The sequence below is a fragment of the Acinonyx jubatus genome, chromosome B3 (assembly GCF_027475565.1).
Source record: "Acinonyx jubatus isolate Ajub_Pintada_27869175 chromosome B3, VMU_Ajub_asm_v1.0, whole genome shotgun sequence".
Taxonomy (NCBI): Eukaryota; Metazoa; Chordata; class Mammalia; order Carnivora; family Felidae; genus Acinonyx; species Acinonyx jubatus.
The window spans coordinates 14,725,259-14,749,889 of NC_069386.1; the positions used below are offsets into that span (position 1 = coordinate 14,725,259).

The 24,631-nt window shown below is 45.3% G+C and overlaps 1 protein-coding gene and 1 long non-coding RNA gene across 7 annotated transcripts in view; one reads left to right on the forward strand and one right to left on the reverse strand.

The window, feature by feature from the left end:
• Positions 1–24,631, reverse strand: part of LOC106987220 (uncharacterized) — an 83,546-nt gene that overhangs the window by 54,627 nt on the left and 4,288 nt on the right. The gene's annotated exons all lie outside the window — the stretch shown is intronic.
• The window catches only part of NR2F2 (nuclear receptor subfamily 2 group F member 2), a 77,985-nt gene that overhangs the window by 41,098 nt on the left and 12,256 nt on the right, over positions 1–24,631 (forward strand). Inside the window, exon 1 of one of the 2 annotated variants that reach the window (XM_015085462.3) lies at positions 23,387–24,224. The exons of the other annotated variant lie outside the window; for it this stretch is intronic. Coding sequence (XP_014940948.1) covers positions 24,182–24,224 — 43 coding nt within the window. The 5' untranslated portion in view covers positions 23,387–24,181. Of the gene's footprint in view, positions 1–23,386; positions 24,225–24,631 lie in introns of those variants that run through there. 2 annotated transcript variants of the gene reach the window in all.

Genomic DNA, 24,631 nt, shown 5'->3' on the forward strand with positions numbered 1-24,631 from the left:
GAGGAGGGGGTGGTGAGTGTCGGGCTACAGTTCTGAATGCTCCGGGGCTAAGATTTCTTATGAAAACCAGCAGCTTTTTTGTTCTTCCTCGGCCTTTTCTCATACACGGCCAGGTCTCTCTCTGTGTAGCTGCGCCCGCTGTGGCTGCGGCTGTCCCGGGCTAAATTTTATGCCGCTGACAAGTGCCACTGAAGTGCCTCGGTGGCACAGAGTCAGTGGGAGTTGTGTGTATGTAAGCACAGACCGACTTTGGCCCGCTGAGTGTAATAGCATATCTGCCTTGGGAGATTATGGGGATGATATGGGCGAGGTGTAATGGAGAGGGCAGTCTGTGTACAAATTTCAAATGACTTGCTACACCCCTCCAGGATGGTTGCTGTCAAAAGTATTAGCACTTTAGACACACAACAACTGCGTATCATATTACCGGTGGCCCCTGCTCCCACAGAGTGGCTCCTCCCACGTCTCCCAGAAGGTAATTGCTTCGGGGGTACCTATTGAACACATACAAAAGAGAAAACACTGGCGAATTTTATGCTTTGAGCTCCACTGTAGTCATAAAAAAGGAGGAAAACACTGACCCTGTTTAAATTAGCATGGATGGAAGTTCAAAGGGAATTACGGGGGGGGGGGGGGGGTGTCTCCGAACGATTTCAATTCGCCATCCAAGTAGGACCTGATGTCATACACCGAAGCTGAACCCAGGGGAGCGTTCTGTCGCTGTGCCCGTAAGCCAAGACCTACCCTGATGTTGGTTGGCACTTTCGTTTCGGTGTTAGTGGAGAGGTAGGGGACTGCAGAAACTTCCAGGCCATGGATGATGTCTAAAAACATTTCATTTATTTTAGCATGGAGTTCTGAATGAGTCTGCCCATTGCTGGGGACTCTACAAAAGTTGAAACGACGTGCGGATCTGACCAAGGGACGCTAGCATTCTTTGGTTGAGCTCCTTCCTGCGCTAAAAATAGACAGTGTCTCCTCGCAGCTTGATACAAGCAAATTAAGCAGAGCCTTTCTTTTTTTTTTTTTTCCTGAGTTGAGACCGGGGACTGGACCTAAGCGTGTATGTGACTTTTCTGGCCTTCCATGCTAAATGGAGGCATAACAGATTGACATCAATAAAGACAACAGTGACATGGATGATCCTTCACGGAAAAATTAGCAGCAAAATCACCACCGTGATGATGGTCTGAGGTTGAATGTGCTTATCCAACCTGTTTCCCGCGTCAAGATCTTTCTTATAGTAACACTGAAAATCTGTTAGCGTTAGAGGCCATCGCGTTGATTATATTCCCTGCTTGCATCAGTGTCTAAAACGCTGCGGCACCTCTGTTGTCCATTTACCCAATACATTAGCCCCAAATATATTCCAGGCACAGTACAAGTCTCTGGAGATACAGCTATACGTGGTCCCCGTCCTTAGGGATCTTGTCTTGATTTACGTTCTTTACACAATAAATAGTGCATGAGGTGCCTTTCGCTTTACCATCGGTGATAGTTACATTATCATCTCCATTTACAGACGAGGAAACTGAGGCACAGACAGGTTAAAGCCACATGCCCCAGGTCACACATCTGGTATATCAGGAGACTCAGGATTTAAACCCAGGCAAATCTACTTCCAGAGACCCTACCATTAATCACTGCTTATGAGCCTATGGAAGAAATAAACCTGTAACTCTCTTCAATATAATTACTAGTGGCATCAGAGATCCTAGTAACTCCAGAAACCCAGGATTCTGCAATATTTACATCAATAACTGGGCAACACTTTGTAAAAGAGGAGCACTTTGGCTGGCTCGTTTGGTAGAGCATGCGACTCTAAATCTTGGGGTTGTGAGCTCAAGCCCCACGTTGGGGGTGGAGCTAACTCAAAAAAAAAAATAAAAGTGGGAGTCAATTTGTAAAGGAACAAAAGATGAGAGAGACAGACTCTATAAGCTACCAAAAAGCCAAGTCAAAATGCAATTTAATGGGGATAAACATGAGACGTTCTTAAATGCAATAAATCCCCTGTACAAGCCCTAGATGGCTGAGATCTGACTCCTGGGATGGGGGCTCCTCCCTGGCTCACGGCTCTGTGTAAAGCCAATCACAGGACCTAGCGGACAGTGCTGGTCACGAGATGTCTAAGTATTTAATTTGTTTCTGGACACTTAAGAGAATCTGGCAAACCAAAGCCAACCGAAGAAGACCAAACCTCCGAGTCCGGGTCATACGTGGGAACCAGAGAATTTCGCCAATAAAACAAAAGCGGTGGGGTACCTGGGTGACTCAGTCTGTGAATCACCCAACTCCGGATTTTGGCCCCGGTTATGATCTCACGGTCGTGGGATTGAGCCCCACATCAGCCTCCTTGCTGAGCATGGAGACTGCTCAAAATTCTGTCTCCCTCACTCTCTGCCCCTCTCCTTCACTCGCATGCTCTCTCTCTCTCTCTGTCAAAATACATAAATAAACATTTTTTTTTCAGTGGTGGTTTTGAGATGGTGGGGAAAGGGCAAGTTGTCTTCAAGTGTTTGAGGGTCTGTCATATGATAGAGGAACGAGGTCAAGTTGTATAGCTTCTGAAGACAGAATCCAACCCAGTAGAAAGATACTCCAGAAACATGAATTTTTGCTTCCATAGAAGGAACAAAAATTTCTAAAAACAAAGCTCCCAACAGCGGTAGCCTTGGAGAAAGTCAACCCTGCCCCTCCCATCTCCTGGGTGGCTGGCCTTGACCAGTCTGGCAGCCTTCGCCCAGACCATCACACCTTTATGTCAGCCTGACCATCTGCCTATCTCCAGACCTCTGGCTTCGGCGAAAAGTTGGACCGGTGTCCTCCAAGCTTCCTTCAAAGGAAAAGACGCCATGACTTCTTGATTCCATTACAAAGCCTTGAATTCCAAAACATTTTTTTTTAAACCAGTTACCCCTGCTTTATAGATGAAGAAATATCGCAGGACTGAGTAACCAATGGAATCAGGGACAGATAAAATCTTCCCTTTCATACCTAGATTCCTGCTCACACTTGAATAACTATTTCTACACAACCAACCTTAGCATTGTTCCAGAGCAACCTAGCCCTAACCTTATTCTAGAAAATTGGTCTGGTCCCCCGTGGCCACTAGATCATTTAGCTGAGAGCTTACTATCATTTCTCAGTTAATTTGTGAGTTAATTGTAAGTGTCAGGAGGCTCTGACACTGCAGAGAGTGGTAAATTATTGAGATAAACCAGGGTCAGGAAAATCCCTGTTGTTTGTTGATCAGTTTTTATCAGAAAAATATGGTTGACATGGGAGTGGACTGGAAGGGCACCAAATATGAGTTGCCTCAGAAGACAGCCTCCACTAAGTGGACACTTGATTCTTGAGTGAGAAAAATGCTCTGGACACCAAGATTCCCGTAACACTCCATGACCTCCACGTCAATCACGTTTTCGTCTAAATAACTATCCAACCTATAGGACTTTCTTTTTTAATGCTGGTTTGAAATTTTTTGTAATGTTTATTTATTTTTGAGAGAGAGACAGAGGGCAAGCAGGGGAGAGGCCGAGAGAGAGGGAGACACAGAATTCGAAGCAGGCTCCGAGCTGTCAGCACAGAGCCCGACGCGGGGCTTGAACCCACAAACGGAGAGATCGTGACCTGAGCTGACCTTGGACGCTTAACCCACTGAGCCACCCAGGTGCTCCCCCTCCCTATAGAACTTTGAAAAGAAGAGCTCAGTCCCTGCCTGGGACATTTCCAATGGTCTAAATATGCTACTGAGAGCGGTTAGATCATAAATCTCTGAGCACATACGCATTACGGCTGTCGGTAAAATAACGGCTTGTCTTTTCCACACCGCTGCGTTTGGCAGGCCTGTGCCCCCCATTTCTCCTCCTTGCCGTTTGACCTTTGTGGTTTCCTTCCCCCGGCAAGGTCAAGCCCTTAACATCAGGATTATGTTAAAAGAAGGACGAAAATTTTCAAAAAACTTCTGGAATCATCGATCGGGTTTGCGCAAAGTGGGAACTGGCCGTCCTTTGGAAAGGGAGCAAACTGAGCCTCAAGCCCAAATGATTCAAATCCCTACCAGCTTCTCAGTTGGGGACCACACGGTGCCTCTTTGTTGCCCACGATGGCTTGGCCACTATCTATGTCTGACTATTCTCAGTAGTGCAGGCTCATGGTAGAATTTCACAATCTATCATTTGTTACTGATTAATCCTCGGTACGTTGGCAAATGGGGCTAAACTGGAGTGCTGTGGGAATCGGGCAAAGGACGTCAGAGAGCTTTTATTTTTTTAACTTCCTCTGCGAAAATGATTTTGGAGGAGTAGCAAGCTGAAAAACCCCATCCTGACACATCATACCCGGTCGGACCCTTGTCTCAATAAGAGGATCCAGTGATAAAAGAATCCATGCTTTCACTGCAGGGATGTACGTGTTAAATGTCTTACCTAGAAGACAATACTCCGTTCCCCATCCACTGTACAGCCAACAGCAACAGGCTTTTCTTTAATTTTATTTTAATGTTTATTTCTTTTTGGGGGGGGGGGCATGAGCAGGGGGGGCGGAGAGGGAGACGGAGACACAGAATCTGAAGCAAGATCCAGATTCTGAGCCATCAGCACAGAGCCCGAGGCGGGGCTCAAACCCACGAACCGTGAGATCATGACCTGAGCCGAAGTCGACGCTTAACCGACTGAGCCCCCCCCCCCCAGGCGCCCCTCAACAAGCCTCTTCTCTCTGCTCTTTCCTACGCTGAGACACACGGGTCAAAAGAGAAGTCAAGTTAGGCCAAAATTGCTATAATTTTCAATCTCCAGTCTGTGGGCCAGAATCAACGGGGTCTTGGCTACAAAACATAAACAGAGCATTGTTGCCTCTTAATCTGGGTAATTGGTCCCAAATGCTGTTGCCACTTTTCAGATCCGATGCTCTCCATACTTTTTTACAGAACCTGGAGCTTTTCTCCTTTGGCAGGGAAAAGTTTGGAGCGTAAGCTGTCTTTTCATCAGCGCTAACACTCCTATAAACAGCCAGGTGATTCCATTCGGGGGCCTGTAAACACAGGAGGCTTGGGCCTGCTTCGAGAGTTCCACTCCGTTTTCAAATGTCCATTCATCTATCACTTGCTCCCACACCCGAGCCGACTTCGGTGTGTTTACTTAACATGCACAAGCTCCTGCAAGAGCTGAGCAGACAGGACCACCTCTCAGAGGATGCCAGCCAGAATTCAGGAGCCGGCCCATGTCTCACTCTGGCATAATGTGTTCTTATCGGGACGTTCCTTGCGGGTAATGCACCGTAATGAATTTGGCCGAAAACCAGTGGTTTTATGACATCATTTTCTGGGCAAAGCCCTAGGAAGGCTGTGTGAGAGAAGCCAGTGGGGTGTTCTGAGAGGAGACCGGGCTTTGGAACACTCAGGGCGACTGCAGGCTGTGTGAGCCCAGGCAGGCAACAGAACTTCTCTGAGCCTCGGTTTTCAGATCTATAAAGTGGATGATAAATAGCTCGCAAACCCATCACAAGAATGAAATGAGAAGGTGAATATAAAAGTTATGGAGGCCTGCCACCTATTATGATGATACAAAGCAATTGTGGGGTTGTTGTTGTTTTTTTTTTTTTTTAAGTTTTTAAAATTTATTTTGAGAGACACAGAGACGGTGCAAGTGGGGCAGGGGAAGAGAGAGAAGGAGAATCCCAAGCAGGCTTTGGGGCAGCTCAGAGCCCGACACGGGGCTTGAACTCACCAAAGCACAAGATCATGACCTGAGCCCCCATCAAGAGTGAGACGATTAACCCACTGAGCTACCCAGGCACGGTTTTTAAGCCGTAGTGTTTTAGCCTATCTTTAAGCCTCAACAACACAAGGCAGGGAAGAAAATCAGTCTTTCCTGTGAAATCTCTTGCTCGGGCTTCAGTATTCCAAGAAAACAGAGCTTGCATTATGGACCCGGCAAGACATTGACACAAATCTGAATTCCCTTAATTTGCTTTCCTCTCAGACTTGCTGTTTTACCGATTTCCAATCTCCTTCATGACATTTTTAGGCCCTTCCTTTCTCCTGTAAATGTGTCTAGGATCCTGTTGAGTTCTACATTAACTGATGCTTCTCCAAGTTTTACTTATTTAGTTTTTTTGTTTGTTTTCATCTTTCCTCCCCAATCTCTCACTGGGTCGTTCTTGTACTTTTTCTAAATTCCACTCCATTTATCTCTTCCACCTTAGCATTAAGGTATTCTACATAGGTAGCATTCCAAGTGCAAGCTCAGCAAAGGCTTATGGGAGATTTGGGATGTCAACTCCCTTCCCACTTCGGGGATAAGGTTAGACAAGAGCGAGCTTTCTCTCCTTTGGCTTTTCCCACTAAATTTACTATCGTTCTCAGTAGTTTAAGAACAGGAAAATGGGGCGCCTGGCTGATTCAGTCGGTTGAGCGTCCAACTCTTGATTTCGGCTCCGGTCATGATCTCACGGGTTCGTGAGTTCGAGGCCCGCATCAGACTCTGCACTGACAGCGTGGAGCCTTCTTGGGATTCTCTCTCTCTCCCTCTCTCTCTGACCCTCCCTTACTTGCCCTTGCTCCTTCTCACTCTCTCTCTCAGAATAAAAATAAGCATTTAAAAATTTTAAAAATAAAAATAAAAACAGAAAGATCTCTCTCTCTCATTCCTAGTCTGTGGCGGTTTGTTTTCCAAACAACACCGTAATTGTATTTCCTCTATGGGGTCAGGAGGTGCTGAAGCGCAGAGATCCCAGGACCAGACGTCCTGGGGTTCAAATCCCCTTTCGGAACAGTGTAACCTTGGGTGAGTTATGTAACTTCCCCGTGCCTGCTCTTTCCTATCAACAAAATGGAGATGATAGTGTTTGTCTGGTACTGTGATGGCAAACCATGTTGGATCACCCTACATAAAGTGCTTCGACCGGTGCCTGATTATAGCAAGCACTCAAGAAATGTTGGTGAACGATATTCCATCTGGATCCTCCTTTTCAAACAATCCTATGTATATTTCACTGTCAGTCCTTCCTCTGTCTCTCATACGTGGTCCTCTTTCCACACACATTGAAAGTTTGCTTCAAATGCTATTCTTCCCCACTTCTGAAATTTACAGGAAATGTGAAGAAAAAAAAAAAGAGAGAGAGAGAGAGAGAGACAAACAGCAATGTCAAAACCATCTTCTGGTTGTCTTCCCCAGTGCATCATCTGTTCAGCATTAGCTAAAGTGGGATGTAAGTTTCACTGTGAACCCACAACAGAACCCCAGTGTACCTAAAGTTAGTGAGTCTGGGTCAGGTTCAGGAAAACCTGGTTTGAATTTTAGATGAACCTCCTTTCTACTCTCAAAGGCCAGAAGAGGATTTATAGTTTCAGGTGGATAGCAAATGAAATTTGGTAAGTTCATCCGGGTTTTACTTAGGGGTTTGTCATTTGAATGAACTCAAATTTCATGCAGCCTTAATCCTTATATTTATGGGTTTTCTGCCATATTCACCCCAGTTGATAAAAAAAAAATTTTTAATACAAATTGAGGCATGCTGTATGGTATTTGAGCAAACTGCAATATTATCGAAGGCATGCATTTCTTTGTCTTGATAATACAAAATTATAAGGAAAATATATTTGGGGTAACATGTGCTTGAAGGAGCCGAGCTATTTGGGCAAATATTTCTCTTTATAACATACTGTGTTTCTTGGCCATGAGATCCCAACCTGACCAGATGATAATTAACAAAATTATCTATTTCTGTGGACACTTAAAGATCTGCATCATCTTTTATCACTGGCTCCGTTAAACTGTGACTTTAAAATCAAATTTGTACAATTTAAGCTTTCTCCATTTTTGCATTTCATCCCCCAGAAGTCAGAAGCCCGGACTTTAAACTAGCCAGTTTCCTCAAATTATATGCTAGAGGTTTGAGGAGATTTAAGGATAGATCTTTTATGTCAAAATGATAGGTTCACAGTTTGTGACTGATGATCTTGTACATATAAATGATATATGCCCATTAGATAAAGGGGCCTTCTGGGATGAGAAGATTGGGCAAGAGTGAGCTTAGAGAAATTTCTAAATCCTACCTTTACGGCAACATGCTTCCACTTTCCCTTTCATTATAAGCCAAAATAATCTTAAATAACTTACATATGGAGATTAATATATCAATGAGCCCTAAAAAGAGTATTTGCCTCAAAGCACAGTTTTCACTCCAACCGTTAAGTGGAAGGAAGCATTGTAGTTACGTTACTTTGAATATCTATTTCTTCGTTTAACTAAATAAAGTTATTCTGGGATTAAATGTTTTTAATTTTTTTTTCCCCGAAGAAATGTGCACTGGATAAAATTTCCCCAAATACTGCAAATACCTTTTCATAAACTGACCACATTTTAAAAATCAAAATCTAAAAACACAAAATGTCATGGTTTTCTTCTTCTTCCCCTTCTTTTTCTTCTTCTTCTTCTTCTTCTTCTTCTTCTTCTTCTTCTAATCTGTAGTCCCCAAATGACCGCTCATAAAAATAAACTTTACAACATCTTCGAGAATCCCAAAGAACCCCGGTCAAGATTTTTTTGGCTAGAAAAGAAAGCAGTTTTGATATTCAGAAATTTGGCCTTGCTTAGTCAATCCCCAAAAGGGAAAAAAATCAGCTAATCTTAGAAAGATGGTAAATTTAAGTATTTCTCTAATCCAAGTTAGTCGTCAATCATGTTTTGAAGTACGATCAGACAATAAGTACTGGGAAAAGTCGTAGAAAGCTTCAAAAATAACTCAAGATAGAAAAATTAAGCATTTCTTTACGAGGCTTTTCTGTTTCTACATTCGAGGAGGAATAGCATCTTACTGGAAAATAGCAGCAAAGTTTGTGCTGCCATGCCCCCTCCATGGTAACAACGACAACAAAAAACGATCCACTAACGTATTCTGTTACTGGATCGTTTAAAGCGGCATTAGACATCAGATTTGGGTTGGTCGACTATTCCAGGTGTCACAGCGGACAGCAAAACCAGCTAACCATGGACCCATCTACACGCAGGCTCTAACACACAATAAACAACTCGGCAGGCACGCACCCTCGCACACGCACGCGCACACACAAACATACACACGCGAAACCTGACCAGGCTCTGCTCCGAGTCCCTGATAAATCTGGCCCTGGAAAGAATTTTAATCTACATGGTTTGAAAATAGGGGCCTTTTAAATATGCTGCAAACAATTTGTGATGGTCATGTCTAAAATGCTGCCCCATTATCCTTTTCCATTTGGAATGAATGAGGCTAATTAATTTCAGGCCATACTTGATGAGGTCAGCACCATACGAGGGGTGCGTGCTAGACATTGCTAATCTCTTTCAGCTGAGAGTGATGAATTAAAGATGAAGCATGCCTTTGCAGGCCTAATTTAGAATGTATATCAAAAAACCTACAGCAAATAATACTATACCCTACAACAAAGGAAAACTTGTTCTCTCAGGCTCCCTGAGTTGTGTTGATTTTAAAGACATTTTCAGCCTTCTTTGGAATCCCAGCTGGGGATGGGTGAACCATATCAAGAAAATCAAGCCATCTCTCACACACGGCCATGTGGACAAAAAGTGGGATTAAAGGAAAGAAAGAAAGAAAACAAAAACAAAATACAACAATCAGGGTTTGATCCCTTGTGTATTAAAATTCCACCTACACATTAGGCTCCCCCCCCCCACCCCCCCAGAGCTACCGGACTGACAAAGATCCCAAATTAGCAATACCTGTATTCAAGCGGTGACCACCCAGTTCTGCTGGGACATTTCAAAGCAACATGCTAAATGAGGCAGCCTGTTGTTTTTAAAGCAGATATCCTAATGAGGCTTATTAGGTTTTTCCATGTCTCTATTTTGAAAGCCAATAGAGATTGACCAGGTAGATAATGTGATACCTTTTATTAAGCCAAGAAAGAAATTATAATACAGATGCCTCCGGGCCAAAGTGTTCTTATGAAAGTTAATGCTAAGCCAACTTCCGAGTTGTGAAAAAGGGAGCTACTCACTGATCCCAACTGGAAAGAGAAGGAATTAGTCATGATTTCTCAAAGATGACTACCACAAGTCCCTAAGGGTGGCAAGGAAGGTGACAGAGTCCAGACACGAGAGAATACACCTCGCAAAAAGTATTTCAGCAAACCTAGCCAGGGCGATCCTGACAGATTATCCTAATGAGTCTGAATTTCCAACTGGGGGCCACCAAGAGCTCCTCACTCGGTATCCCGGTAGCTTTCATTAGGACAAAGCTGCTTCGAATTAGGTCCAATCTACATGCTGAATCAATCTTTCATCCTTTTGATTGCTTCTGAAAATATTTATATTTCTTAATAATGCACATTTTGTCTTGCAACTTCTGATGAAACCCAGACGGGGGTTCCCAAAGCAGGCAATGTATGTGGAAGGGTGATCTGGGACAGGAAAAGGAAGGTAAAAAAACACAGGTTTTTCCCATTGGGGAACCATTAGAGAATATAAATCTAGCAAGTTTGGTTATGTATACATCAGAGGAGGCTTGTAATAAATACAGATTCGAATATTACAGTGACCTAATGGAGATTACAGCATATTCTGTTACTGTGTGATTCTTCATAGCAGCTGCGACTGTTTGGCTGGTTAACTTAGTAGATTTTATGAAAAGTTATTGTGGGAGAGATTTAGGAAGAGCTCACGTTACAACCAGTAATAACGCACATAACGTATCATGTCAAAAAATGGAGTCACAGAAGGGCGCCTGGGTGGCTCAGTCGGTTAAGCATCCAACTCCTGATCTAGGCTCAGGTCGTGATCTCAAGATGGTGAGATGGAGCCCTGTGTCGTTCTCTGCGCCGGGGTGGAGACTGCTTCAGATTTTTCTCTCTCCTTCTGCCCCTCTCCCCTGCTCGCATGCACTTGATTGTGCTCTCTCTCTCAAAAAAAAAAAAAAAAAAAATAGAGTAACAGTCATAATGGAGCCATGGCCAGATGATCTAGTCTGTTTTTGTGGAGGCATCTGGGTGGTCCAACTTCGGCTCAGGTCATGATCTCACGGTCTGTGGGTTCGAGCCCTGCATTGGGTTCTGTGCTAACAGCTCAGAGCCTGGAGCCCGTTTCAGATCCTGTGTCTCCCTCTCTCTCTGCCCCTCCCCCACTTGTGCGCATGCTCGCTCGCTAAAAAGTAAGTAAACATTAAAAAAAATTAAAAATGAAGTATGTTTTTGTGGAATGAGGAGCAGAGAATTGGGAAGATGGTTTTTTTTGGGGGGGGGCACTGGGAGTGGATTCCTGGTTTAGGGGGCTGAGAGAAAAGGGGCTTACTTTCACCTTGTCACCAATCAGCTGGGTGACCTTATGTAAGTCACCTAACGGCTCCGGACCTCGGGTTTTTCCTCTTCTCTCTGGGAAAGTTTTTCTTGCCAGTGTTCAATTGCCTGGTTTCCTAAAGAACCACCATTGTCTTAAATATTCAGCGCTCTCTGCAAGCGGAGAGAACGAAAGCAGAGACCTCATCCAAAGCTAAGTGTCTCCAGATGGAGAGATGTTAGTGACACCTTCTCAACGTGCCCTACACATTACTCGTCCCCCTCACCCCCTCAGACCACGGCCGCTGCCCCGGGTCCTCATTTCTTTCCTCTCAGACACCGTGACAGAAGAAAGCACCCAAAACCGACGTGTGTAGTTTCATTTACTCCAACCCTCCCATTTCAGAGATGAGGAAAATAAAAACCAAAGATGTTGAGGTCACACAGTAACTCGTAAAGCTAGAATTTAAACCCAGGTCTCCTTATTTCCAAACCAGGGTCTATTCTGCTATGACAAACTGTCTCAGAGTCTGAGGGACTTCGCGTTCCAAAAATCAGTGGGATTTCTTGTGACGGCCCGGTAGCATTGAAGATCCCTTGCAATTAGAAACGGGAACATAGTCCAGGGCAGTGGCTTTGAAATGTAGATTTCGAGGAACACGTCCCCAGCTTACTGGCAATGTGAGTTTCGGGTGAGTCCCCAAACCCTATTAAGACTCTGGGGTTCTTTTGGCTCTAGGATCATGGAAATAATAACTGTATTTACCTCCGAGAGTTGGAGAGAGATTAAAATGAATATCTTACATATGAATATATCGAGGTGAAATGAAATGACACGTGTAGAAGTTTCCCGTTCTTGCCTATAGTAAATGTTACCTGCTATTAGTTTCATTGTCATTATCTTCTTCTTCATTTACATAATGACTCGCCATGGAGAGACCCTGAAAGGAACTTAGGAATCGTAGTTAAGAATTCTGGCTGTGGGGCGCCTGGGTGGCTCGGTCGGTTACACGTCTGACTTCGGCTCAGGTCATGATCTCGCGGTTCGTGAGTTCGAGCCCCGCATCAGGCTCTGTGCCTGGCACCTGCTTCAGACTCTGTGTCTGCCCTTCCCCTGCTCATGCTCTGTCTCTCTCTGTCTCTCAATAATAAATAAACATGAACAAATTAAAAATAAAAAACGAATTCTGGCTGTGCTCCTTTCAGCTTCATGGCCTCAGATAACTCTCTGAGCCTCAGTCAACTCAGCAGCAGAATGGGAATTCAAAGTTACCTGCCTGTGAAGAATTTCTGTGACAATCCAGTGAGCTGTGAATGTGAGACAACGTATAAACAGGTGGAACCCTCCAAAAGCCCAAGGGTTCATGGTTTTATTCAAACATTATTATTCCTAGGTTGGAAACCCTCCGGCTGCCTGGAGTTGGTTAGCATATCATAAAAGAGATAACGCCACTGTTTTATTTCTCGAGTAAGCCACCTTAGACATAAAACACCATTAAATCATAAAAGGATAGATGTGTTTCCTCAATTATCACCGTTATCCTTTTAATCCTATTCTACTGTTCTCTACCTAAGCATGTGGTTCTCTCATAATTTTACCTTACCAGAGGATTAGATCATGAGTAGCTCACAGGGACAGGGTTTAGAACAGGAAAACAGCACACCCACTCTCCTCGTTGCCTTCCAAAGTAAGGGGGAGAGAGATCGCGAAGCAAAGAAAATGCACTGCACGAAATACTAAACACAGGCTTCTGAGAAGCCTTCACACCCTCGTTAAAATACTATCAAACTTTGCTATTGACTAGCTGCCCATTGCACGTGAACTTAAAAACATATTCGTTATTGAGATACAATTTTGTTTCAGCTAAAGAAGCATCATGGGCTCGGGAATTGTTTTCTGAGTGGGATTATTAAAGGGCTTGGGGCCTAAAGGTGTATGTCTATTTTAAAAAGAAATTTTCTGATTGCAGATAACTTCTCAATTTGATTTAGTGTCGAACGATAGTGATGGGGTTGATAAGTGAGCGTTCATCGGTAATTCATCTTGTGCTGGTAGAAATTTACAGCAAAGCAGTGCTTTCCCAACAGTGACAAGCCCTATTAATCTTCTTCAGACACATTTCAATAGGTGTTCCCATCTGTGGCCAACATCTAAACACTCTGGCATCACCAGCGACTTGAAGACACCTTCATTTCAAGTTACACTACTGAAAATGTGATACTAGATTGTACTCTATTTTTTAACCTAATTCTCTCTCTTCATTCAATTAGCCTTTCTTGCCTGGATTTTCTGCTCATGTGTAACATCATTTCCCAGGGAGAGCTCTCAAAGATTCGGTTTCTTAGAGATGCACAATCTCCTCCAAGGTTAACAACCAACAACTTTTTTACAAATTAAAATTGCATAGATTCCAGTTCTGACAGTCACTGGCCTCTGATTGCATATGTCCTTAGAAAGCACACCCTGCTCAAAGAAAGCCCGCCAGTGCTTTTGAGAGGGCTTAGGAAAAGGAGAAGGCTGTAAGATCCATTTGTGTTCATATTCAGAATGCAATTTGTTATCCTGAACTATGATGTTAAATTTCAGTGCAGAAGAAGGCTGAGAAAGGGAGAGGCAATTAAGAAAAGAGGGTGATGGAAATGTAGCCTCGCGTTCAAATAGCCACATTTACTCAGCAGATTCATTCCATAGGATAAAATCCTCTCCTATTCCTTTGCATCTGCTGGGGGACCTCCCATTAGAGAAAGAAATACAATAATCACTTTAGGAATAGATTATTTCACCTAAATTGGCTTTATTCTACAGGCAACATGCTCTCTCTGGCTACGAGGTTAGTCAAGGCAAAAAATGTGGAGGGAGTGTTTGATTTTGGATTGCACCTAAGTGCTTTTTTTGTGCCATTTTCAACCTCATAATGGACTTGGTCTTGCAAAGAAATAGGATTTGAACAGCATTTTTCTTGTGCACTTCAGAAACCTTTCAAATGAGAAGACTCCCTGACACATTCTTACTTTGGAAAGGTTAGATATTACCTGCATAATGAAGGGAATCATTTCTAACTTCATTGAACTTTTTTGTCCGTATGTGACCTGAAATACATACGTGTTACTAGTGTGTGTGTGTGTGTGTGTGTGTGTGTGTGTGCGTGTATGATCATTTGAGTTTGTTATAGATCTCAATAACCTTATTGTAGGTGGCAAGTTTAAATGTGCCATATTAATAACTTGTTTTCCAAGACAAATTAAGTCCTTATGTGTCAAAAGCACTCCGCACTGGATTATCTACAAGACAAGTATTTATTGAATAAATGTTCAGTCCAATTTCATTTTAATGTGACTGACTGTAAGTTTCAGCCTCTTAGGCAGAGATAAAAACACTCAGACCTATAACTGTGTTGCAACATTACACCTAACTTGTCTATTTCCATTATTGTCTCCTAACTTAGAATATGGAAAGAAGGCTTTTTTTTTTTTTTTTTTTTGGTTGTTGTTGTTCTCAAGAGCAGGGAGAGAGATAGAAAAACGGCTGGCATTCAGCCTAAAGAGAAATCATTGAAACAAATTAATCCTATGCCGTTTAAATTGACATGGTAATCCATCATCAGAGAAGGCAAACTCTGAAAGCAATCTAGAATCTGCCCTCTGTTCTTTCACTGGCCCTCGAGGCACAAAGACAGATAGTAAAGGAAGGGGGGGGGGGAGTATCATAAAAGTTAGGAATGACTTTAGAAAATAATAAAATTGATTAGACCAGCTCTCACTGTCCAGCCTCTGCAGACCTCCTTCGGAAAGGAGAGGTTAACTTTCAACAGTTGCTTTCAAAGTTTACCTCGAAATGGTAGGTCATCTGCAGGGGAACAGTTTGCTTCCTTCTCAAGGCGGCCAGGCTGCTGACGGGTGTGACCATTGCCTGGCGTGTTTAAAAAGTAGACCAACTGGGAGTTCTGGCAGGACCCACAGTTACACAGAAACTTTCCCTCCAGTGGTAAGGGGCTTCTTATGTGGGGTGTAGGATTGGGGCTTGTTTTTGTGTTTGGTTTTTGTTGGGGGGGGGGGAGGCATCTTTTTCTTCCTTTTTTCTCCTATCGTCATCTTGCTCTGCCCTCAGTGAGAATGCATGTTATTGTGATGTTTCAGTGTAACTCGCATAACATCTTGAAAAACCAACACGAGCCACCGTGCCCTGCCTCTTATTTGTGTTTCTTTTTTTCTTTTGGAAGCTGATTTTTCAAATCTTCCTTCACTCCTGTGATGATATGTTGTTTAAAACTGGTTTAAAAATCATAAATTGTGTATAAAACCGAACTGTCACATCCTGGTGGATAGTTAAGATGAAAAAAAGCCTTACTACGAGCTCCGTTGTAAAAACAGTGTGCTTGTATTTCCAACACACTGAATCCTAAGGTGTTTTTTTTTTTTTTATCTCTCTTTAGTGTGTTTATGTAATGCTTTTATTTTTGTTTTTGTTTTTTGGGAGGCAAGGGGGGGGGCTTGCAGAATCTCACCTCCTCATTATTGCCTAGACATGTAAACTTGAACACAGAAATGAATATTATTTTTAATTTAATAATACATCCAGCTATAAAAGCAAGACAACTTGAATTTTTTTTTAATGTCAAAACCTACTCTGTTAACAATAGACAGTGTGTGAGGACAGAAACCCAGATACCTTAGTGCCAAATGCAGGAAGGTAGAAGGACACGGGTATGACCATACCCCAGAGCTGCCCTATTTAGGTTTATCTAGGGTACAGTTTCTTCTAGTTTATTAAGAAAACTTTGTATGTTCCTGAAACTTCAAAGTAAACATCACACCTCTTTCCTAGACTCAGGTTTTTTTATTCCCTGGTTTTTAAAAGAGGGTGAATAATTCTTGCATATTGAGTAATGCTTTTTAAAGCACGTAAGCACAAAAGACACATTAAATGCATTTCCAGGGTAAAGAGAAAGGGAGTTAAAGGCTCTATAAAACATTCATCCACAGCCATGCCCGCAACAATTTTAAGAGTTGTTAGCAAAGAAGAATAGGTTTAGATGTGTGTAAGCGTGTTTGTTTTAAGGAGAAGCTGGGAAATTTAAATAGCGGTTCTTCAATAACTGAACAGTCAATTGCACTTTCTGAAAAAGATCTGCGTTTGATTTTGTTGTCTATTTATAAACAATGTAGACTCCAGCAAGATAGTATATGATTTTAAAAGCCATTAAATTAAGCAATATCCTATGAAAAGAATCAATGAGGAAATAAGCATGAAGTCTTGGAGACTGAAAAAAATTACTTTTTAGCCCCACCCCTTCACCCCCCAAGCCCCCTTACATTTTTCAGTATCAGCTTCCTTCTAACTGTATGGGTGATATGGCAGCAAAGTATATGCAAAATGAAAATCTGCATAACTTTTGGAGTCAGGAAATGAGCTATTAACATACATTCTGCCAAGAAGTAGGGTTGCCTAATTTGTTAACTTGCCTCTGACATATGATGTGATGTGGTCCTGTCAGGAAATACCCAATGTGACATTTTTCACGGAGGCCAATATTCCCTTCCTCTTATGTTTTCACTTTTGCTTTAAACTGTTTTAAGTGATATCATCTAAATCAATTTACCTCAGTCAAGCGCTTCGTAATCTCTTAGATAAGGTTGATTAATTTATTATAAATTGTAATGGACAGATGGGAAAAGGAGCTTTCTCTATCCCATATTCAAAATAAAAGGGCCAGTGTGCGTTCTATGTAAATACTACACTTTGTAAACTCTCAGGATGAAACTTCCTGTGGTCAAGAAGCTGAATATTATGTGAAACATCTTCCTCTTCATTTTGGACAGAAGTCCTGTATTTTTCATGCGTACCTTCAACATTTCAGGAAATCAGCCTCTTAAGAGGAGAAAGGCAATTGGTAATTAATTAATTATGTGTTCGAAATTCACACATAGTGCTTTTCTCCCCTGGCAATGTGTCTCTGCTCATGCACTTGTTTAAGTCTATGCTTTATGTTGAAACTTTGCTCTTCGCCTTCTCAAAACCAACAGAATAAAAACTGCTCCTTCCATTATTTTTCTCCTTCCAAAATTCACCTTGAGTTTGTGGCTAAAGGAAATTAAATCAGATAACCCCCCCTTTGTTGTTCTGTTTGCATTTGATTCAAGTACAGGGATCCCACTAAGCAGCAACAATAATTTCTCTGGATATGTGCCTTACTAACCCCTTCACATTTAAATGACTGGCACTTGATGTCATTTGATTCATGCTTTTTGTGACATACCAAAAATGAACTGTCATTTTGAAAACTTCATAACCAGGCTCTTGTGAGAAGGGGGGAAAAATACATGGAATTAGATGCTCTTTCCTCACTCTGTCCACTTCTGAGAACTGGAGTCCACATGGCTTTAGATGTCTTTAGAACTTTCTCATCAGGAATTGCCTTACACGATAATATTAAAAGCGTGTATAGCCCACATGAGACTTGGTTACACAGGCAACAAGCCCCTTATGCTAGCATCTGTATCTAGCACCTCTCCTGTTTTAATTCTTCAATTCACCGAGGAGTAAAACAGGGTGGAATGTTTAAACACCTACATTAGGCAAAAGACGCTCACCTTTTGTTTAACTGGCCTGCCAAAGCTACCACCCTGAAAACTGACATTTTTACTTTGAAGTGCCTTTTTATGATTCTGCAAGGCACAATAGCTTTACCATTACTAACTTGCTTCAGCTTGTATTTCAACAATAGTGGTTCCAAGGAGCTTATTCAGAACTCTTTTTTGCACTGCTCTCTGCCAGACCCCCAGCATGTACACATGAGTGACAGCCTCTATCTAATGCTTGAGTATATGAACCTTTAATCCATCATGGAACTTCTAACACCCTAAGAATATATACACACCCACGTGCATACACCTTCACGCACATAACTGTTGCATAACTACCCATTAAAATGCCACCAGGTCTGAAGCCAGCAGAATGAATATTTTCCTAATCTCATCCACATCTTGTGGCTGTAATTTGGCTACTGGCAAGATTCTAAATTAGCTCTTACTTAAATGAAAGAAGGTAAAATATGTAGTGTAATACTCTACTGTTGTACACATGTCAGAAATATTTTTTTTTAAGGGAACTGGGTGGTCAGTTAAATGGAAGAAAATATTTCACTACATTATGCTTTCTTATTCCCCAAAGTCCACCTTCATGGAGTGAGCTTCCTTGATGGATGAGACTGTTGTCCCTCTGAATGGAAACCTGCTTTCCTAGGAAGGACGGGGGTGGGGGAGACCAGTGAAGGGCAGGGAGCCTGAAAATCCCTGCAACTAGAGCGAATTTTCCCTCCCTCCACCCCTCCCTCTTTTCTTCCTCCCTGCCTGCCTTCCTTCCTTCCTTTCTCCTCCGCTTCCTCCTCCTGTCTCTCTCCCTTCTTCGCTACAGCCCCTTTGGTACATGAGTGTAGTTAACCTCCGCTCTGGCCAAGACCAGGAAGGGTTAATGGAGACCGGGGTCCTGACCGTGTCCAGGTCATGAATACTCTGGAGCTAACATCGCAAGAATTAGAGTGTCACCGAGCCAGGGATTCCAGGCACCAATCGCCCCACACCTGAACACACTGCGCCAATCCATTAGGATTCATATTGAAAAAAAATAATAATAACTACCCCTTCTGGAAAACGGTTAATTGGATCTGAAGTTCTATTTCCTGTTGCACTGAGGGGCCAGGCAGGGCGACCTGAACTGAATTCCTCAAGCTGCCAAGAAAATCCGAGCAATTTGGGGGGAAGAAGGATGGATGGATGGATGGATGGATAGATAGATAGATAGATAAATAGATAAATAAATAAATAAATAAGTAAGTAAGTAAATAAATAAATCTATCCGCTTTTCGGCAAGAGCAGATTTTTAAGAAAAGGCCAGGTGTTGGAAAAGGAAGAAGAAACGAATCAGATTCTCCCCTTGCCTCACCTTCCGCCCCTCCTTCCCCCCCCAAAATTAGTGTCTTCTTGATTATTTGCAGCTGTGTCGAGCCTCGAGGTTTGTTCGCAGTCACCAGCGAGGCGCCCGCTTCTAGAAGTGAAAAGCCATTTTCACGCCAGGACTTTGCTGCTTGAGTTTGGGGAGAAGGTTTCCTCACCTTCCCAGCAAACTCCCCCCCCCAAAGCCTGGCTAACTTCAGCGAGCCCTGCGAGCCTTTACCCCTCTGCCACTTGAGGCTCCTGCACGCAGCCCTGGGGCCACAGACCGATTTCCACCGCTGGAGCGTGGCTTGAAGCCCCCAAAGCTAATTCCCCGCCCTGGAGGGAACCGAGACGTCCTGGGGGCTTCGCTGGTGTCTGTCACCCAGCCCCCGACTGCCTCGTCGGCCTCAGACTTCCTCCCACCTGCCCAGGAGCCCCGAACCTGGAATCCACTAGCCCTGTGGTCCGCAGCGGGTTCCGCCACCCGGCGGCCGCCCTAGACACTGGGTGGGTGGGAGGGACGGGCAGCTAGCGGGGCTGGGCCGCCGCGTCCTCTTTAGGAACATCAAAGGAGGAGAGGGACAGAGATGTATCAAGGAGAAAGTTCCAGGATGCTGCGGGTCGCGGCTGGGGCGGAAAAATGCAGCCCTTTTGGGTCACACCTTTACTCCAGGAGGTCGCCTGGAGACATGCGCTGTGGGGGGACCTGCCAGCGTCCCCGCGCCGGGCCTGCGATCCACTGCGGCGGCCACCTGACCACTGTCACTCGCAGCGTGGAGCCCGTGGCTCCCAAGCCCTTGGCCCCGTGGCGGCCGCGCAACCTTACCCCGGCGGCGGCCCGCAGGAGCCGGGCCTCGGCCGACTCCCTGAGGATTGCCGCGCCCCTGCGTCTCCCGTCGAGTAGGGAGGGACGGAGGCCTGCGCCCGGGAGCTCCCTGGCGGTGGTCCGGCCGCCCCCCTCGAGGGTTGCTCCCCCTTCTCAGCCTCGCCAAATCCCTGAAAGCCTGGGCCCCCTTCGTCACCCCGGGGGCTTCTAATCACTCCGTATCGATTTCCCTAACTCTTTTCATCCCGTTGAAGACACATCTTAAAACACTCCAGCCCGGAGTGTGCTCTGGGCTTTATCCACACTAATAAAATGATTTACCCTTCTCTCTGCGCTCTTCTCACAGAGGAAAATCGTTCGAGCCCCGGCTACTTGTGTGTGATCAGTAAATATTTAGTGCGGTGACATCCTCAGCTAGTCTTCGGATCGATTCGGGGACCACCGGGAGGTGCACACGGTCCGGGCGGGGCCGCGCCAAGCCCGCCGAGGGGGCTGCTCCCGCCCTCGCCGCCGGCCGCTGATTTACGGCCTCGGCAACCAGCAAAAGGGGGCGAAAGCGCGCCTGGAAAATTGGCTTTTCAACCTTTTTACTTTGACATTCAGCCACCTCCCCAGGCTCTAATTCTCGCCTCTGCTCCTGCCCACCCCGCGCCGCGCCGGACCAAGGGCGCCCTGTGCGCCCCGCGCCACCCTACCCGCGGCAGCGCGCTGCGCTCGCGCCCCCGCGGCCCGGGGACCACCTATCACAACCCTGCGCCGCGACGCGGGGAGGCCCAGGCCCCTGCTCTGGGGGTCGTCGCCTTCGTGGTGAGGTGCACTCTGCCCGCCCACACCTCAGAGGCTGGCGAGAGGGTGGAGAGGCCCAGATCTCCATTCGCCCAAGGAGCCAGTCTCCTCGCTACCTTTTCTCCGACCCTCGGTCATTCCCCCATTCCTGCGCCTGGTCCCCGACGCCCTTCGGGCCGGATGGCGTCGAGTGGGAACTTTACTTTCCTCGCAGAGGAGCTCCCGTTTCCTTAGAAGCGAAAAAGTGCTGAGCTTGGATGTGCTGGGAAGGGGGCCTCCTACCCTGATCTTGACTGCCGCAGGGCTGCGGCCGCCGCAGTGGCAGTGTCCGCGGCCCCTTGGCCCTCCCAGCCTCCCCTGGGCGCACGCTCTCATTGCAAGGCCGCGCCCTGGACCCGGACACCGGGCGATGGGCCCGACCTGGCACGGGGCACGGCACTCTCTCGCCACCCCCCCCCCCCCCCCGCCCCGCCACTCCTGCGGGACCCGCCACCTCAGCCGACTACATTGTCCGTCCGAGTAGGGAGACGGGAGGGCTACTAACGCCCTGGGTTCCACCTCTCTTCGGCCGGGGTCGGGGGCTCGGGCCTGACCACCTGTTAGCGGGCCTGCTCTCCTCTCACCTGAGGCCCGGGCCTCTGCAGTTCCCTCGGGCCCAGCGAGGAAGGCAAAGGCGACCTTGCTGGGTTCGCGCACCCCTCCCCAACGCTAGCGCCCTCTCCTTTGTCCTACGCATGATTTTCTAAACTGCCTTATCTGCAGACTATATCTTTATACTAATGCATACTTAATTGGTCCGTCTTGACTGTCCATATAAAACAATTTAATTAGGGTGCTTTCTTGCTTTGGAGAGCAAAGAAAAAAAAATCTGCCCAGTGCTTATTGTATTTAGCACCAATACAGGCAGAAAATGTAGCACAAGTTTTTGGTTGAAAGAGCACCTCTGTGCCCATTGAAGGGCGTTGATCCGAAAAGACAGAAAGGACAAGTAAAATCGATTTGAAGCGACCCTCTCTGTCCCTTTCACACCATTCAGAAACTCCATTCCTTCTAAGACAAAGACCAGCGCCTTGGGAATTCTCAGGGAAAAAGAGGACTCCAGTCCCACAAGCCTAGGGCACTTTTTAAAAAATCCTTAATATTGCACTTAAAACCGGCCCTCGGTTCTGTGCCCCCCACGTGTGGGTTTCACAGACACCCCCTCGGAAGCGTCAGGCAGTATGGCTGGCCACACCACCCACCCCCCACCTCTCCCGGAGCTCGGCCTTCTGGCCAGGCCAGACAAGCCTTTTAGGGTTAGTGCAGCCCTCACCTTTGACCCCCAAGATCGGAGTGGCTGTCACGCTCCAGAGTGCAGAGTTACAACTCAGGCCAAAGTTAAAACAAAACAAAACAAAAAACATTTCTCTACTCCCAAACCGGTTCTGGTTCCGCTGCCTGAGCCACCTTGCCCAATAACCCCTTCCACACTCAACTTTTTTTTTTTCCCCCTTCTCTTGCCATGAACTGCCCTAGCCACCTCTGAAAGAAGGAACTTAAGATGCCAGGGCAGCGTGGCTGGGTTGCGGTGAGTTGTCCTCCATTAGGAACCAGAATGCCAGGTTACCCGACAGGCGCCCAGGCTGGGGAAGGCGGTCATCGATCAGACCTGGCAGGGAAGGGAGGAGGGAGAAATGAAGAGAAGAGGGCAGGGGAGAGGAGAGGCTGGGCAGTGATCACCTTCACCTGCCCTGAGCCCAGCCCCCCCCCACCCCCATCTCCTCCCGTTCAACTATCCCCCCCGACCTTCTGCCGGGGTTAAAGGGGGCGGGGGCGGAAGGGAGGGGGCACCCCCTGAGTTACACAAGTGGCCTCCTTCTACAAGAGAATGAGTTCACCACCTCCCCAGAGAAACCTCACCATCCATCCACTCGATATAACTGATGAGACAAACCACAAGGAAAAACTTCTGTAGCCCATATTTATGGTATTAATGAATAGTTAAAAAAAGATTTACACTTCTTATGATCAATATTCTGAGTTATTTCCCTCAAAGTATATAATTACAGTGTCTTCAGAGTTTTCATCATTGTTTGAGGTGGCAAAACCATTTGTAATTTTCATTAGCCAGTAAACATGTAATTAACATTCAGCACTGTGTTTAACTTAATTCCTGTTTAAGACAAGGACAAGAAGCAGCCGAAGAGCGTTAGTTCCATTTGTCAAGTCTGACATACATCTTACCATAACAGTTTCCTAAAATAAAAGATCCGTGTTTCCCCATTATTCTTCTCTTAAAACAAAACAAAACAAAAAAATCCATTAGTTAAAACTGTATTAAACTGCAAGAGGCAGCATAGTTTTTCCTCAATTTTCTCTAGTTACTGTATTCCTGCTTCCTTTTTCCATTTGGGAGGGTGGGTGGAGGGAGGGGGTTAATTAAGCATTCATTATTTGAAGGCTTGAAATTGGGAACCCCTCCCCCCCAAAAGAAATAGGTTTCCTCCTCAGGAAAGTTCTAGAATGGGGACTGGAAAAGGGGGGCACGGCTCTGCAGGGGGGTGGGAAAAATCACTTGGGGGGACACGAGTTAAAAGTAGAAAATGAGGATTCCAACGGATTCCTAGGAAAAATGTTGCCCTCCTGCTTCAAGTTCTATCTTTGATCCAGGGTGAGGGGAGCCTGTCTGCCAGTCTGCTAAGGAGGCTGCTTTTTCCCCCTCCTCTCCCACCTCTGTTTTTTTCCAACTTGCTTTAGGATTAGCCTCCATCCCTCTCGACCCCAAACAGTGGAATTTGGCTGTGCCTCGGGTCGTCTTGCTTTGCAATATCGCCTATAGTTGCTGGCGGTTTTCCGCCGAGGCTGAGCCGTTTGCTCCAGCCTCCGACTAAACTCATTAAGTTGGGAGATTTTTTTCAATTGGACGGGTGTTTTTAAAGTCTCGTCTTTCCAGCCCCAAACAAGGTGTAACAACGCACTCTTCCTTCTAAGGAATGAGATGAGAGACAAGGATCACTCCAGACATCTCCTACCTACGGTTTGGGGTTTTTTTTCTTAAAGGCGAGGCTCGCATTCCTCAGCAGCTATGTACAAAGCTCCCTGAAACCTCGTCTCTCTAAAGTTAGTGTGCAGGGCTTTCCAAGGCTGAGAACGCCTAATACATGGGGAAGCACTTCCTTGAGGTGGAAGGTCTCTCCCTTCACCTTTCCTCTTTTTCCCTGCAGGCTAGTGCCTACTTTTTATCAGTTTGCACAATCGCTTAGATAAACACCGAGGAGGAGATTCTCTTTAATTATCAAAGACACATCTTTTCAGGGGGCCAACAAAGCGTTTATTTCACCCGCCAAACTAAAGGAGAGTTATTCCAGTTTAGAAGGAAGATGCAAGCGGTTTGGGACCTTGAACAAGGCAAATATGGTTTTGGTATGTTTACTTACAGTATTTTTTTCTCTCTCTCTCTCTCCTTTCTCACTTTTCTCCTTGTGCTGTGTGGGGCTGGGGGTGACTTGGGGCTTTTCAAAAAATCGGTTTGCTAACGTGTCTGAAATGCCTAGGACTGTGGTTTCAGGGGTTTGGGGAGGGGGGGGGACAGTCAATTCAATGCATTGCCATATTTTATTACATGTGTGTGATAGGGGAGGTGGTGGAGGGGGGAAGAGGGGGGCAAAATACAATTGCAAAGCTGCCAAAATATGATTAAACCGAAGCGTAAAGACTGCCGTGCCTCCCCATCTCCTCGTCCTGTCTCCTCAAACTCCTTTCCTTCCAGAGAGCAAACTAAAAAAGCCAGTCCTATAAGCGTGTTTTTCCAAGCAACAGACGACTCGGTT